We start from the raw sequence: 14018 nt of genomic DNA, 5'->3' as shown, positions 1-14018 counted from the left end.
TCAAGTTCTTCTCATCAGTGTTGAAACCCAGGGTCCTAGACACTTTTGGTTCATTTCCTGCCCCAGCCTTGATTCCCATCTTGTTGTTAAGAACATTTTCATTAAGATACACCTCTATTTAAGTGAAAGACAAAAATAGAAGTCACTATACATGAAAAAGGAGAGGTAAGTAGGAAGTCCCAGACTTCTTGGTGGGCCGCGTGTCCTGCGCGTCCTTAACTGATCTGCAACCTTCTGCAGGAGGATAACCTGGAGACCTACTGGCATAAGCAAAACATGCAGTTCTAGGAAGCGGCGATGCCTGCTTTCACTTAGTGATTTTCTCCAGTGTTCGTGGTTTGATTCTGCAGGACTCTGGTGGATTCTGCTGAAGGGACAAAAGGAACCTTGCCAATCTAGGCATAGCGCTGTTGGGCTGAGTCTGGCTGCAGTGACTTTAAATGACGTCCACTCCTGTCCTCTCCACCCCCTGGGTCACCTCTTCCCCAAGCCCCACCCTGAGCTAGGCTCCTAGTTTGCTCTCCTCATGCTCACCAGAGAGCAGGATGAATGAGGGACCATCTATAGGGTCTTATTAAGGATACAGCCAATCTGGGCTCACCGAAGCTTCGATATGAGAACATCAAATACCCAAAAGAAGAAAAGGGGGTGTGGGTTCAAACAAAGGCCATTAAAGATGGTTTTGTTGTTGTGACACATCCTTTCCCAAGACAGCCTCTCTGTTCTCATTCTCTGTTCTAAGCAGCACGGGACACAATAGGCAAAATCCCTCACATTTCCTGTGTCAGACAGACGGTACCCAAGCTTTTAATTTCAAGCATTTGTTTCCATTTTGGATGTCAAAAAAAAAAAAAAAAAATGATCCAGTGACAGATGGCATTGAAAACATAGTCTCAGTGACCACCTTACTAGTTATGTATGAAAAACATATATACTCTGAAATAAGGTAATAAGTAGAACATGTCTGAAATCTTCTGATAAATTATTTTCACTTTAGGAGCATCATGAGAGCGTCGGGGACCCATCAACAGGCTTTCCTCTGACATTCAAGCAAGACCACAGTCTGGAGACCAGACACATTCGCACGCTCCTCTGGGGCCTGGCTTACCATCAGCTGAAGGCCAATGAGTGGCAGAGGCTGGCCCGTTCGTGGAACTTTACAGATGACCAGATTAGAGCCATTGAGGCACAGTGGTCAGGTGAGTACGGACTAGGTGATGTGGGCAGGAGGAAGTCACTGTTAGGAACAGCAGTGCCTCCTGGTGTGGGGTCTTCCAAGGAAGTGCGTGGCACTCACAATAAGCCGCAGTCTTCGAGGGGCCCAGGAATAGGGGCAGCTAGCTTAAATCCATACCAGTGATTTGGGTGTTAAGATTTGCAGAAAGTGAATGCGCATGGTCTGCAGTAAACTGAAGTTTGCAAGGGATGATTATATTTATTGAGCCATATCAAACATGTGGCATTTAGCTTAGAGAGAAATTAAGGTTCCCAAATGGACAGTCACTTAAGGAAGCAAGGATTTAACAGTTGGTGTGTCAGTGGGAAGCCAGTCTGATTTCTATGTTCCTTGAGACTGTCCTGGGGTGAATGGGTTTATTCTGTAATCAATAGACTCACTGTTTAAATCCGCGCTCCAGAAAGAGGAATTCCTTAAACCAGGTGGGTGGGGGAGAAAGGGTTCTCGTAGGACGCTGCCTTAGGGGAGACTTGGCTGTCCCATGCGAGACGCGGGGAATAGAGACTCAGAGGGCTTTCTTGGCTAGATGATTCCACGCAATGGAATCATTTCAGGCGGACTCAAACTGTCAGAATTAGTGGGGTCAGGTCAGCTAGATTCCTTAATTTTGCTTTTTTGTAGTTAGACAAAAACCTAGGAAACATAGAAAGTTTACTTGGCATTCATCAACTAATTCGCTTTGAAAACAATGAAGCAAACACGTTTCTTGGCAAAGTGTTTTATTCAGAGCACAGCCCTCTCATGGACATCCTAAGACGAGAAGGTGTCCTTGCTCAGGGGTCGATTTGTACCAGGGATTGCTAGGAACTGGGGATAGCAGAAGCACAGCCTGTGAGCACACACTATTTATGCCACATACAAGTATATGAGACTTCGTATTGCACATTCTTAGGATTCATTTTCATGTGAAAAATAGATGATAATATATTGAAAACATTAAATACTAGTTTCTAACTAGAAACATTTTTTTATTGTTGAGATTTCTTTTTTGTCATTAGTTAGGCTTATAGTGTTGTGTGAAGTCTTTAGGAAAATTGAGTTGCTTCCTGGAACTCTATCTTGACTTAAAGAGATGACTGGAAAATACAGTGTTATCTTCCGAGTACTTGCCAGTAGGACAAGGGAGATTTTAAAGTGTTTCGATGGAACCTTTATGGAGGGCCTGGAGTGTTTCTCTGCTGGATGAGGGACAGATACATCAGCTCTCTAAGCCATGCATGTTTGATGGAGTTTATAATCTAGTTGGCACAATAACAATGACATTTACAATTCAATTATATTGTAAATGTCCAGGGTACATTCTATTGTAATGTACCCTTATATCCAGGGTAAGGTTATCGGCAATGGGGAGTTTGTGGGCTTTTGAGCAGAGGAGTAACAAGACTCATGATGGTATTTTAGACAAATTAGTTTGTCAAGAGCAAGATTAGGAAAGGAACAGAGGACTTGTCCAGGAGTACATTCTGTAAGCATGCAGTTCCCTCTCCCTGAAAAGCCTGCCTCTCTGTAACAGTCTGTCCAGTGAACTTCTCCCTCACCCCTGCAGAGCTCAGGCCCTTCCTTTGCACAGCATGTCTGCTCCTGCACACTGTTTCTCAGAGCAAGGAGCCTGTAGTGACGTCCTGTTGGGAACCACAGTGGCTTTGTGGCTCCCTATCCCAGGACTTCCCCCAACACCTGTCCAGGCTGAGATATCCAGTGAGTACTTGTCAAATGCGTAATCCTGGCCCAGGGATGCAAACTTCCCTCAGAGTAGCTTTCTTGAAACTGGAGTGGCAGAATGAATGGTGCGTGCTTGCTGCTCAGAGTGGGGAATATGGAGCAGCAGTGGCAGCAGCACCCGGGAGTTTGTTAGGTGCATGGATTCTTACCCCAGACCTACTGAATCCGAACGTGCATTTTAGTAAGATACCCAGGTGAAATAAGCACTGGGAGTTTGAGGAGCATTGGTCTATGAGAAGTTGCACATCTCATTAAAATTGTTACCACTGGGCAGGCACCACAGCTGTCCTCTCTCTTGTACATTCCTTTGGGTGTGTGCCAAGCACAGTAGGTGCGAGCCAAGAGTTGGAGGGAATGCAAACACTGGTCATCATAAAGCAGCACAGCGAGGGCAACTGGAAGGGCTTTTTTCGAAGAGGAACAGACATGTGCGACCACAGTTATTCAGAAAGTTTAGTTGGAACCGAGATCACAATGGAAAGAGATAGCAGCTCGTGGTGTTTTACCTCGGACCTCTTGTGCTTGGCACAGGAAATGACAGCTTCCGTGAACATGGCCACAGGGCTCTGCTTATCTGGCTACATGGGACCCTGATGACTCAGGCTGATCCGGCCAAGCACCTGTATGAAGAGCTGGTACACGCAGGTTTCCCAAAACTAGCTGGTAGGTGACGATTTCAACAAACAGAAATTCTTTCTCCCTTAAAATGTCAGAAAGCAGTCTACAGAAACACCATCCTGACCAGCTGCAGTCCCAGGGTGGTGTTAGCTGTGGCTCACACGGAGTATGGAACTATGGAAGGGGCTTGTAAGCCGTCAGCAGCTTCTCCTTTGGGGAATGACCCAGTCAATACTGGTTACTCGTTAGCCGGGCAGTTCTGTGTCATCCCCCTACTCAGCATTTGAAAAAGTGTGGGAGTGTTTCTGTTTATGCATATGTGTGGTGGGGGCGGGTGGGGCGGGGAAGAAGTGCTAAACCATCCCATACAGTTACAAGATTGTTCTCCACAACTAAGAGTTGTCTTGCTCAAAATGCCATTTTACCCCAGGGGGGAAACTGCAGGTTAGTGTATTTGAAAATGTTATCTCTAGGTGGAACAAAAAGAGCAGACAGGCTATTACTTTGCCACCTGTGGTTATTGCTAAAAATCACTCGGCGGAAATCACTGACCATATTGTCAGGAAAGATCCTTTAAGAGCTTATCAGTAAATTAGGAGGTTATAACTCTCATATAATAACAAGCATTCAAGCAAAAAACAGGAACATCTGCCATTATTTTCACTGAAGCAGTTTTACCTGGAGCAAGAAGATAAATGAGTGAACACCGACTGATCCAATAGTTTCCAGCAGTAGTAGGTACAAGGAACAGTGTGTGGATACCTACCTTCCATCACACGATCTCATAATATTGGAGTTGTTCCCTCAACTTTAACCCTGTTCCCGTTGGCCCCGAGAATATTCGCCAGCGGTGCTTGCAGCATTTACCCTGAGAAAACTTTGCCATGAATTATCTTGCTTTTATTATTATTTTTGCATTGCTCTAGTATATCGACTTTGGAAACAAAATACATCATTCTACTTATAGCATTCTGTTTTTAGTAGTGATATTTCCATTTACAAAATATGGAAATTCTTGATGGTTGAAAATGTCAAGTCCTAGAAAATGTAGCATTCCTACATGTGATGTTGATGTCGTTCTCAATTGTTGGCCAAAGATTCATTCAGTGAATCCGATTTTTCGGAAATTGACGATTCGGATGATTCAGACTATTCTGATGTTAGTTCTGTTTAGAAATAACTCCAAGAACAGTTTTTGTATTTGTTTTTCACATTGAAAATCAGTCAGATTTGCTTCAGCCTCAAAGAGTGTGTTTATGTAAAATTAAAGAAGCGCTGGCAGTGAGCTGCACTTTTTTTTCTAAAAGGGAAAAGGGTTAAATGTATTCTTCCTATGAAAGAGGTTCCATAAGACCTCTCAGAGAAGACACAGATGCAGTCCACTGAACTAAGGGTATGTATTCTGACGCAAGGCTGTGTGAGCTCACTCTTGAACTCCAAAGCTGACTGCTTGTAAATCTTGAGCAAGTTCTATGACCTCCCTGTGACAACCTTCTCATTTATTAACTAGGAAAGAAAATAAAAATGTTTACTTCAAAGGGCTGTTGTGGGATTTAATGAACAATAGTGCCTAGTAGACAATAAGTGCTTTAAAAATGTTAGGTATTAATCAATGTTACCTTATTTTTTTCCAGAAAAGACTCGTCATTTCAAAAGCAAAACTGACTTAAACTCCGAGAAATGTGTAGTTTCATAAATGCCCAAAGAAATTGTATTTACATGATCTTCCACTCAGCATTCAGTTCTTTTAATGCCATAAATTTCTCCTAGCAGTAGCACTGATTTTCAACTATGATGATGGTGGTGACAGGGTACTGTAACAGGTGAAAGAAGAGTAATACCATGATACTTTTCAACCTCTAAAAAGCCAAATACAGTTTTTTCGCTGAGGGCAAGTTATATATAATTTTCCCATTTCTGTCATTTGATGTAACACATGTAATAAGATAATCTAGGAGGGTTTTGTATGTCATGTTTTTTTCTAAAAATTCATGGGAGCAGCATCATGGTACAGTAAAAAACCAACGGTTTTTACAATAGACGAATATAGTTTTGAACTTGGTTTTGCCACTTATTAGATGTGAACCTTTGGGCATGTTAATGTTGTTTAAGTTCTTAGATCTTCAGTTTCCTTCTCTATAAACTGGGACAAATGTCTATTTAATCCACAGGGTTGGAGTAGAGATGAAGGGAAAATGCCTGTGAAATGCCTAGCCTCATGCCCACAGTATGGAAATCAACTGTTATTTCTCTTTCAGTAAGAGAAACTGGGTTTGGAAATTTATAGTCATTGTTGACTTTAAATCACACATAATGTGTAATATATTACTTGGGAAAGACCAGAAGCATGTACACCAATTTTTTTTTTTTTAATCTTGTGGTGATGTAATTACTGATGATAATTTTCTTTGTACTTTTGGGTACATTCAATTTTTTTCACAATGAACATGCATTATTTTTGTAATCTGAGAGTTATGAAATAAATGTAAAATCGAGTATCAATTTGTGTCGGTTTATGTGCACCTATTCATTGGAATTTAAGACTCTCCATTCTCGGATTCTGACTGTAAATTTACAAGGCACATAATAAAACCATAAGCAATTTCAATCCAGTTATTCTATCATGAATTTATAGTTTTATGTCTTTGTCTCATACTGATTATAAGTGGCCCACTTAATCTTACGAATGTTTAAAACAGGTAATAGATTCATATGATTCCAAAACGTTTTTCAAAAACGTATTGAGAAGTCTTGTCCCATCTGTTCTTCAGTATGGCCAGTTTCCACTGACCTCTCTTTATCACTGCTCCCCACCAGATTGGAGTAACCTCTTTATGAAAAAGAAACAAATATGAATACATACTATAACCGTGTAAAGTGTTTAATTGTTGAATTTACGTTAACTTAGGCCAACACTAATTGCTTGGTGCTTTAGACAACATACATTTCTAGAGCTTAAAGCTTAAAAAGATGTTTATAATATTCTTAATCACAACATTCATAATATTCACTTTAGTTTGTCCATACTGTTTTGGCTTGGATACTGAAAACCATTCCTAGTTGTAGTCTAGATCCTCAAAAAGTAGAGCTTGTCTAAGACCGAAGTTTGTGTGCAACAACTTTTTCAGAAGTGTGCATCTGGGGAAGCAGGAGTGGAGGAAAAAGGTGAGTTGTCCAGGGAAGGAGGGAGAGTGAGAACAAAGTGAATTACCTAAGTGGCCATCACTCGGTACAAGTATAGTTGATTATTTAATCTTGGGCTACTCTATTCCGAGAGACATAATATACTAAGGCATCTCAGGACAATTCATACAGGGGAGGAGGAAGGGAGAATTGGTCTGTTTACCACAATGCCAAGTATTAATTCTGTGCTGCATGAGTGGGCTCCCCAGTGGAGCCTGAACTCTCCTGACTCAACTGGGAGTGAACGGGGAAGCCCAGGAAGAGCAAGCACACGCAAAGGGCGCGAGATGAGGTGCTGGTGGTTTATGTTCATGAAAAGCTTGCTGAAGCTCATGAGGGGTGGAGCTGTTTACCACAAGGGTAGCTGGGCCAGAATCCAGAACAAGTGTTGTGTAAATATCTAATACCCTTTAAGAAACAGCCTGATAATAATTCAGAAAGGCCTTAGTGGGCCCCATTAGAAAATGGGATTCTGTTTGCCTATGTCACACTTATTCTCTGATGTCCTGTGAACAATGTGAGGCAGCAAGAAAACCTATTTCCCATAATAAAAATTAGTATAAGAGAACTTATATTCAAATTAGAAGAGGCTTCAGATGATTAAGTCCATCCACTCAGTTAAAGATATGGAAATTGAGGTCCTAGACAGACTCTTTAAAACCTGTTTATTTTTATGTATTCCATAAGTACTTGTGAAATAGTAGGTAGATTTTACGCTTATTTCACAGATGAGGATCCAGAGATTCATTTAAATTGTCTGGTCCACACAATCAGCCAGCAATAAAACCATTAGAAGCCAAGTCTTGTTCACCAAAATCAGTTCTGCCCAGATGGTTTCTTTGTACTGGACAGCCATTGAAAAATTTCTGCCCAGGCCTAGGTTTGCTGAGGTGCACAGGGCCACACCACCACAGAACAGTGTTTAGATGTTCAGGGAGAACAGGGTAGGTTCAGTGCTGCAGAGTTTCAAATAAGGTGAGAAAGAAAACCAGAAACAGGATCATTCTCACAAGAAATTTCTGACACTTCTGTAACTCTAGTGCTAGTATTACAAACGTTTTCCCTTTTGGCATTAAAAAATGATGCATAGATGTTGCCATTTCCATCTATTTTCAACTGTTAGAGTCCTGGAAAAATGAAGACTAACACGCTAAAGCCACAAAAAACCTGGGGCCGGGAGTGGTGGCTCACGCCTGTCATCTCAGCACTTTGGGAGGCTAAGGCGGGCGGATCACTTGAGGTCAGGAATTCGGGACCAGCCCGGCCAACATGATGAAACCTCGTCTCTACTAAAAAAGATACAAAAATTAGCCAGGCTTGGTGGCTGGCACTTGGAATTCCAGATACTCGGGAGGCGGGGGCAGGAGAATCGCTTGAACATGGGAGGAGGAGGCAGTGAGCCGAGGTCACACCACTGCACTCCAACCTGAGCGACAGAGCAAGACTCTGTCTCAAAAAAATAAAAAAAAATTTAAAAAAAAATCATTATTACACTTGGTCTTTAACTTTTTAAAATAAAAATAAAAATATCCTAGTTTCTACTAGTTCTAATACTTTGTTTTTAGTAAAGTTCCCTCTCAACACTTTGAGTGAATTACAGCTGTGTAATATTGGAAATAATTTAGTGTTTTATAAATAGTGAAAATAAATTTATATACTTTGATGATGTAATCAGCAACAGGCTAAACATATTAAAAAAATAAAGTCCAGTTTTTTTTAAATTTAAAAGTTTTACTTAATTGCTTAAATAAAAAATAACATTAAAATAATTTCTACATATAGTTACAAAGCATGGTAGAGTTTGAAAAAGTCTCTTGTTAATTTTGAACAGATGAATGTGATGTATCCATGATATTCTAACAATATGAAAAAGTTAAAAACAAAAGACTTCTAACCCTTGGTAAGACCAGAGGGATTAAAAGACTCCACTATGGACATATTCACTTTAGTCAACCACTTTTATGGACTGAACGCTTGTGAGAGACGGGGTGTGAGCTGATCTGGTTCCAAGTGATCTGGAAGCTGAGGTACTACTTTCAGGATGAATGGTCCGGGGATATTTTGCTGCAGTTGCTTGAGGAATGGTTTGCTGAAAAGACAAAAATCTGTTTTAATAACACCACAAAATTATGTATACTATGTATCATTTCATCATCTATCATCTGTAATTTAACCCAACAAACATCTGTTAAGATCCAGTAGAGAGAAGCAATGAGGGAGTGAAGCAGCTATTAAATTAGACGAGGCCCTTCTCTGTAAGAAACCCCTACCCAGCCTGACTGACATGTTCAACACCCACAGTGTAATATCAGAGCTATATCCACAAAGATCATTAAGAAAGCCATGGGAGCCATTCCTCCAACAGGGCCCAGTGGAATGTGTACAGAGGCTTTGTATACAGACAGAAACTGTGGTAATTGGAAGAGGGGTCAGCCTTGAGCCCTCCCCTCATTCGATCCAACTTCCTTCTCTCTACTTGACTGTGGAAACCAATCCTGGGGCAGAGGGAAGCCCTCAGGATGCAGTCTGGTCCTTTCTTTAAACCAGAGCCCTCATATTTAACCTGGTTCACCTGGGAGCAGACTAAAAGTTTTATGCACATCACCTCAGAGCTCAAAGGAACACCTCAGACATGAGCAATGAATCATTAAAGTCAGGACACACGCGACTCAGTCCACACATATAATATGCATGTAATACATGTAAGTACACACTATGTACACAAGTACACATTACATGTAAACATATGAACAATATGTATCAGTACAAGGCTTTTCCCTATTAAACCCGATAAAGCTTCTTAGTAGCGCCAGCAGTGGGATTTGTTATCAAGGTAAGTTATTAGTCCATGTCACTGACTAGGACATGCCAATTTCTATTAGGATCTTCCACTTAGAAAACTCATCGTTAAAATACTTTAAGTAAAACTATATATATTTGGTCAAAACATTCACTATGTATTTAAAAAACTCCAAGCTGTAGTTTTTGCTTAAAAAAAAGAATGACACCTCTTAAAAACACAAGATCCTGTCAGATTCTGTTTTAAAAAGAACAGAACTCCTTTTTAAAGAAAAAGAAAAATAACCTCTTTTCTTAAAGTATCTTATAAAAATGTTTCTTTGTATATAAATAACTGGATAACCATTATAAATAAGAGATACTCTTGCAACAGATAGGAAATTTTAGTTGTCAGTCACCTAATCTGAGCCTACCAAAAAGGCTTTCTCGTTGGGGAGGATGGGCAAGAGGAACTGTAGAAATAAAGAAGCCACTGAAATTATGATACACAAAATATGACAGAGAACAAAGTGGCCCTAGAAGCATGCAATTGTCCAGCCGAAGAGGCTACGGTGTCACAAATCGCATCCTTGGTTTTTTAGTAAAAACCATTTCTGGTAGATTTAGATCTTGACTCCCAGGGTAAAAAGAAATACAGTACAGATGACTGCCACTGTGTCTGTCACATAATCCAGGAAGCTGATGGCTATCCGATTCATATGCAGTTAGTGGGGAAGAAATGCACGTACTGAATAAAGGGAGGGCAGCATGGGAGATAAGTATCAAAAACAAGGGTTCTAAATGTTTAGTTCTTTGATTTGTCTTCTGTAAAATATGAATTATTATTACAAAACAAAAGGTTGTCTAATAAAAAATAAACACATATGTGCTCTCTTTACGCCTTCTTTACCTCACAAATGGACAGTCTCTCACCATCTCTATACATTTTCTACATCTGAAAAAACAGAAATGCATTCATTTCTTCTCATTTTTGGTAACTTGTCTTCCATATTCAAAAATATATAGAAAAGTCTTCTATGAACTTTCAGAGTCTGTCCAACTTATGAAACATGAAACCTAAGATAATCCTAAAATAAATCCTCCGTCATCTCCATGTGTCTCTCTGGACTTGGTGCTTCTATCTCTAGCATTCTGCCTCGCTAAGGTCCCACTTCACCTGAAGTTCAGTTCAAATCAGTCCAGCTTGTCTTCATTTAATCATCTAGTGACCAGCTAGTACTCAGGAAAAAAGGATTTAAAATCATTCCATGTACTTTTGTTTTTGCTAATACTTAGTAAGTACACAGGAATGTTGTCCAATGCTGAGAATTCATAGAGGGCATTCTCTCTCTTCTTTTCTTTTTTCCTGCCACAATATTTTTAATTACGTACAAAGGTCTGACATGTCACCCAGGGACCCATTTCACCCACTGCTCTGTTTGGCCGCCAGTCTTTTGTCTCTTCAGCAATGGTGAGGCGGATACCCTTTCCTCGGGGAAGAGAAATCCATGGTTTGTTGCCCCTGCCAATAACAAAAATGTTGGAAAGTCGAGTGGCAAAGCTGTTGCCATTGGCATCTTTCATGTGAACCACGTCAAAAGATCCAGGGTGCCTCTCTCTGTTGGTGATCACACCAATTCTTCCCAGGTTAGCACCTCCAGTCACCATACACAAGTTACCAGTGTCGAACTTGACAAAATCAGTAATCTTGCCAGCCTCCAAATCAACCTGAATGGTATCTTCACCTTGATGAGGGGATCAGGGTAGCGGATGGTGCAGGCATCATGAGTCACCAGATGAGGGATTCCTTTTGTGCCCACAAAGATCTTTCTCACCCTGCATAACTTGTACTTGGCCTCCTCAGGTGTAATACAATGTACAGCAAAGCGACCCTTGGTGTCAGATCAGACGGAAATTCTCTCCCGTCTTGTCAGTGCTGATGACATCCATGAATCCAGCAGGCTGGGTTATATCAGTTCGCACCTTGCTATCGATCTTAATGAACCGCTGCATGCAAATCTTTTTTACTTCATCTCCTGTCAGGGCATACTTAAGTCTGTTCCTGAGGAAAATGATGAGGGGGAGACACTCTCTCAACTTGTGGAGACCGGTGGATGGACGAGGAGCAAACACACCACTCAATTTACCCAGCATCCAATGCTTTGGAGCTGCTACCCGCTTCAGATGCTTCTTGGGACCACAAGCCATGGCTGCGTTAGGAAAGGAAAGAGTGGGCATTGTCTTTTAAAATCAATCCCTGAAATTAGCTGGCTGTGGTGGCGGGCACCTGTAATCCCACCCACTCGGGAGGCTGAGGCAGAATTGTTTGAACCAGTGAGTGAACAATTTTTGTCTCTTTTTAAATGGATAATAAATCCTTTACATATTTTACTCTTTTGACCACATACACACTGGATTACTTTTAGTATTTTATAATTTTTACAGTTTGGAAGAAACGATGTTTCTGAAATTAATTTCCCAACAGCAGAAAGGTAGATTTATAGCAGGTTTGAGAAATACAAGTATAAAAACAAACAAACAAACAAAAAAACTATCAGGAAAAGGCAGAACAAGTACCAATCATCATACATTTTTATCTTCTCAACATGTTATGTAAGTGTTTACTAGTCTGTGAACTCTCAGGAAAAAGACTTTGACAAAAGGTCATCAAATGTGGACTCACCACTGTGACTGGATGATGTTTTTCCACAACAACTGAGCTCATGGGAGGAGAAACTCCCATTATAGCTAAACCGCTGCTAATTCTATTTTTTGAAGCAAAATCACATCTTCCTGTGATCCGGGCTGTAATAGTTCTTCCTGCTTTCTGTTGTGCAGAGGTTACAACTCTTGGCACATACTAAGAAGAAAAAAAAATAAAAGAAGTAATGAGGTGGCAGAAAATCCACAGCAAAATTTCTATTAATTTGATTCCATAAATTATGAAGAAAATACACAGGCACTTAAAATAATTGTACGTTCAACCAACTTTAACATGGAAAAAATCAAACAAAATCACAAGACAAAATGCAAAGCACAAAACCGAACACCCCAAAATATCCCTTTAACCTGAGTATGCCAACAATTTTATAAGATTTTAGAAACTTAAAACACCAACTTTTTATTTTGAAATAATGATAGATTTACAGGAAGACACAGGGATCATATTGAAAAGTACTGTGTGCTCTTCACCCAGTTTCCTGCCATGGTTACATCTGACATAATCAGAATATAACAAAGTCAAAACCAGGAAGCTCAACATGACATAATGCCTGTATATAGATCTCTGTCATTTTATCACCTAAGTTCCCATTAACTATCACTCAATCAAGATACAGAATACTCATCGCCACGAAGATCTCCCTCGGGCCACCCTTGACAGTCATACCCATCTCTCCGTTCCTTCCCCAACCATCCTTAAGCCCCGGCAACCATTAATCTGTTTTATGGACTTTTTCATCCTTAAGTATAATTAATATTGTCATTACACATATGCTTCTGTGTTCTGCCTTTTTTTCTTCTCATTTTATCAATATACTTTTTTTCATGAGGTCATACAGAGACCTGCTACAGTTCTTAATGAGATGGTTTTTATACCAACAAACTACTTTGTCTTTCTTTTTCTATTACATTTAGCACATTTTGTAAAAGAAAAATCCTCTTTTGAGTTACTTCTGTATAATATGTTGCAAACAATGGAACGATCATATCAAAAAGTATTATCAGCTTTTATAGCTTTTGTTGCTTACTGCTGGATAATACTCCAGAAAAATATTTACAGCAGGAATAACACATAAGTGGATTATTTTTGCACTGTCAATCAATTACACACTTGCTCGTTTAAGTCTGAGGTGAAATCTATTATTCAATTTGTGGTTCCTTATTAATGTTTCATATTTGTATTCCATTTTGTCAACTATCCATCTTATTTGCTAAGAATGGAAAGGATATTAATATTTAAATTTTTAAAAATAGTTCTTGATGAATAGTAAACTCATTTAATAATTATAGATACTTATCTAAAAGTGCAAACAATTTCCTCATTTCATTTATTTGTCTTAATTTTGAATGCATATCCATTTTTTTAAGTTGTGGTTAATCCTGTCATTAATTTCCTCTTGCTTCCATGATGAAACCAAAATCAGCTTTGGACAGCTGAGGTAGTTATACTCTCATAACATTTACTTATTTTGGCTTAACTTATTAAAACATTTGAAATTTCAGTGTGAAGTATTAATCTAAATTCATTTTTTCTCTAAACAGTTTTTCCAAAGACATTTATTAAGTATCAATCTTTTCCCGATTATTATAGTTCATCTGTGATTCTCCATATTCTGTGTGTAGCTAGATTCTGCATCTAGCTACACATAGTCACAGCTACATATTGAAATGGGAAGAGAGTGGGCTTCAGGAGAGATGTCTCTAGGATAATTAAAATGACGGAGTATTGATGGTTTTGGAAGACCCTATGGAAAATAGC

The 14018-nt window shown here is 39.7% G+C and overlaps 2 protein-coding genes and 1 pseudogene across 4 annotated transcripts in view; 1 reads left to right on the top strand and 2 right to left on the bottom strand.

Moving 5' to 3' along the window:
- Positions 1-6079, top strand: part of ANKDD1B (ankyrin repeat and death domain containing 1B) — a 54795-nt gene extending 48716 nt beyond the window's left edge. For both annotated transcript variants that reach the window (XM_038010491.2, XM_007975654.3), the window contains 3 exons: positions 998-1199; positions 3491-3622; positions 5212-6079. In XM_038010491.2, coding sequence (XP_037866419.2) covers positions 998-1199; positions 3491-3622; positions 5212-5273 — 396 coding nt within the window. In that variant the 3' untranslated portion in view covers positions 5274-6079. The remainder of the gene's footprint in view (positions 1-997; positions 1200-3490; positions 3623-5211) is intronic.
- Positions 5888-14018, bottom strand: part of POC5 (POC5 centriolar protein) — a 38867-nt gene continuing 30736 nt past the window's right edge. For both annotated transcript variants that reach the window (XM_007975733.3, XM_007975740.3), the window contains 2 exons: positions 12222-12398; positions 5888-8849 (listed from right to left, as the gene is read on the bottom strand). In XM_007975733.3, the coding sequence (XP_007973924.3) occupies positions 8706-8849; positions 12222-12398 (321 nt within the window). In that variant the 3' untranslated portion in view covers positions 5888-8705. The remainder of the gene's footprint in view (positions 8850-12221; positions 12399-14018) is intronic.
- On the bottom strand, positions 8856-12214 carry LOC103223294 (small ribosomal subunit protein eS4, X isoform-like; annotated as a pseudogene).

The sequence above is a fragment of the Chlorocebus sabaeus genome, chromosome 4, assembly GCF_047675955.1.
Source record: "Chlorocebus sabaeus isolate Y175 chromosome 4, mChlSab1.0.hap1, whole genome shotgun sequence".
In the NCBI taxonomy this organism is placed as follows: Eukaryota; Metazoa; Chordata; class Mammalia; order Primates; family Cercopithecidae; genus Chlorocebus; species Chlorocebus sabaeus.
This window is presented reverse-complemented; position numbering and strand designations above follow the sequence as displayed.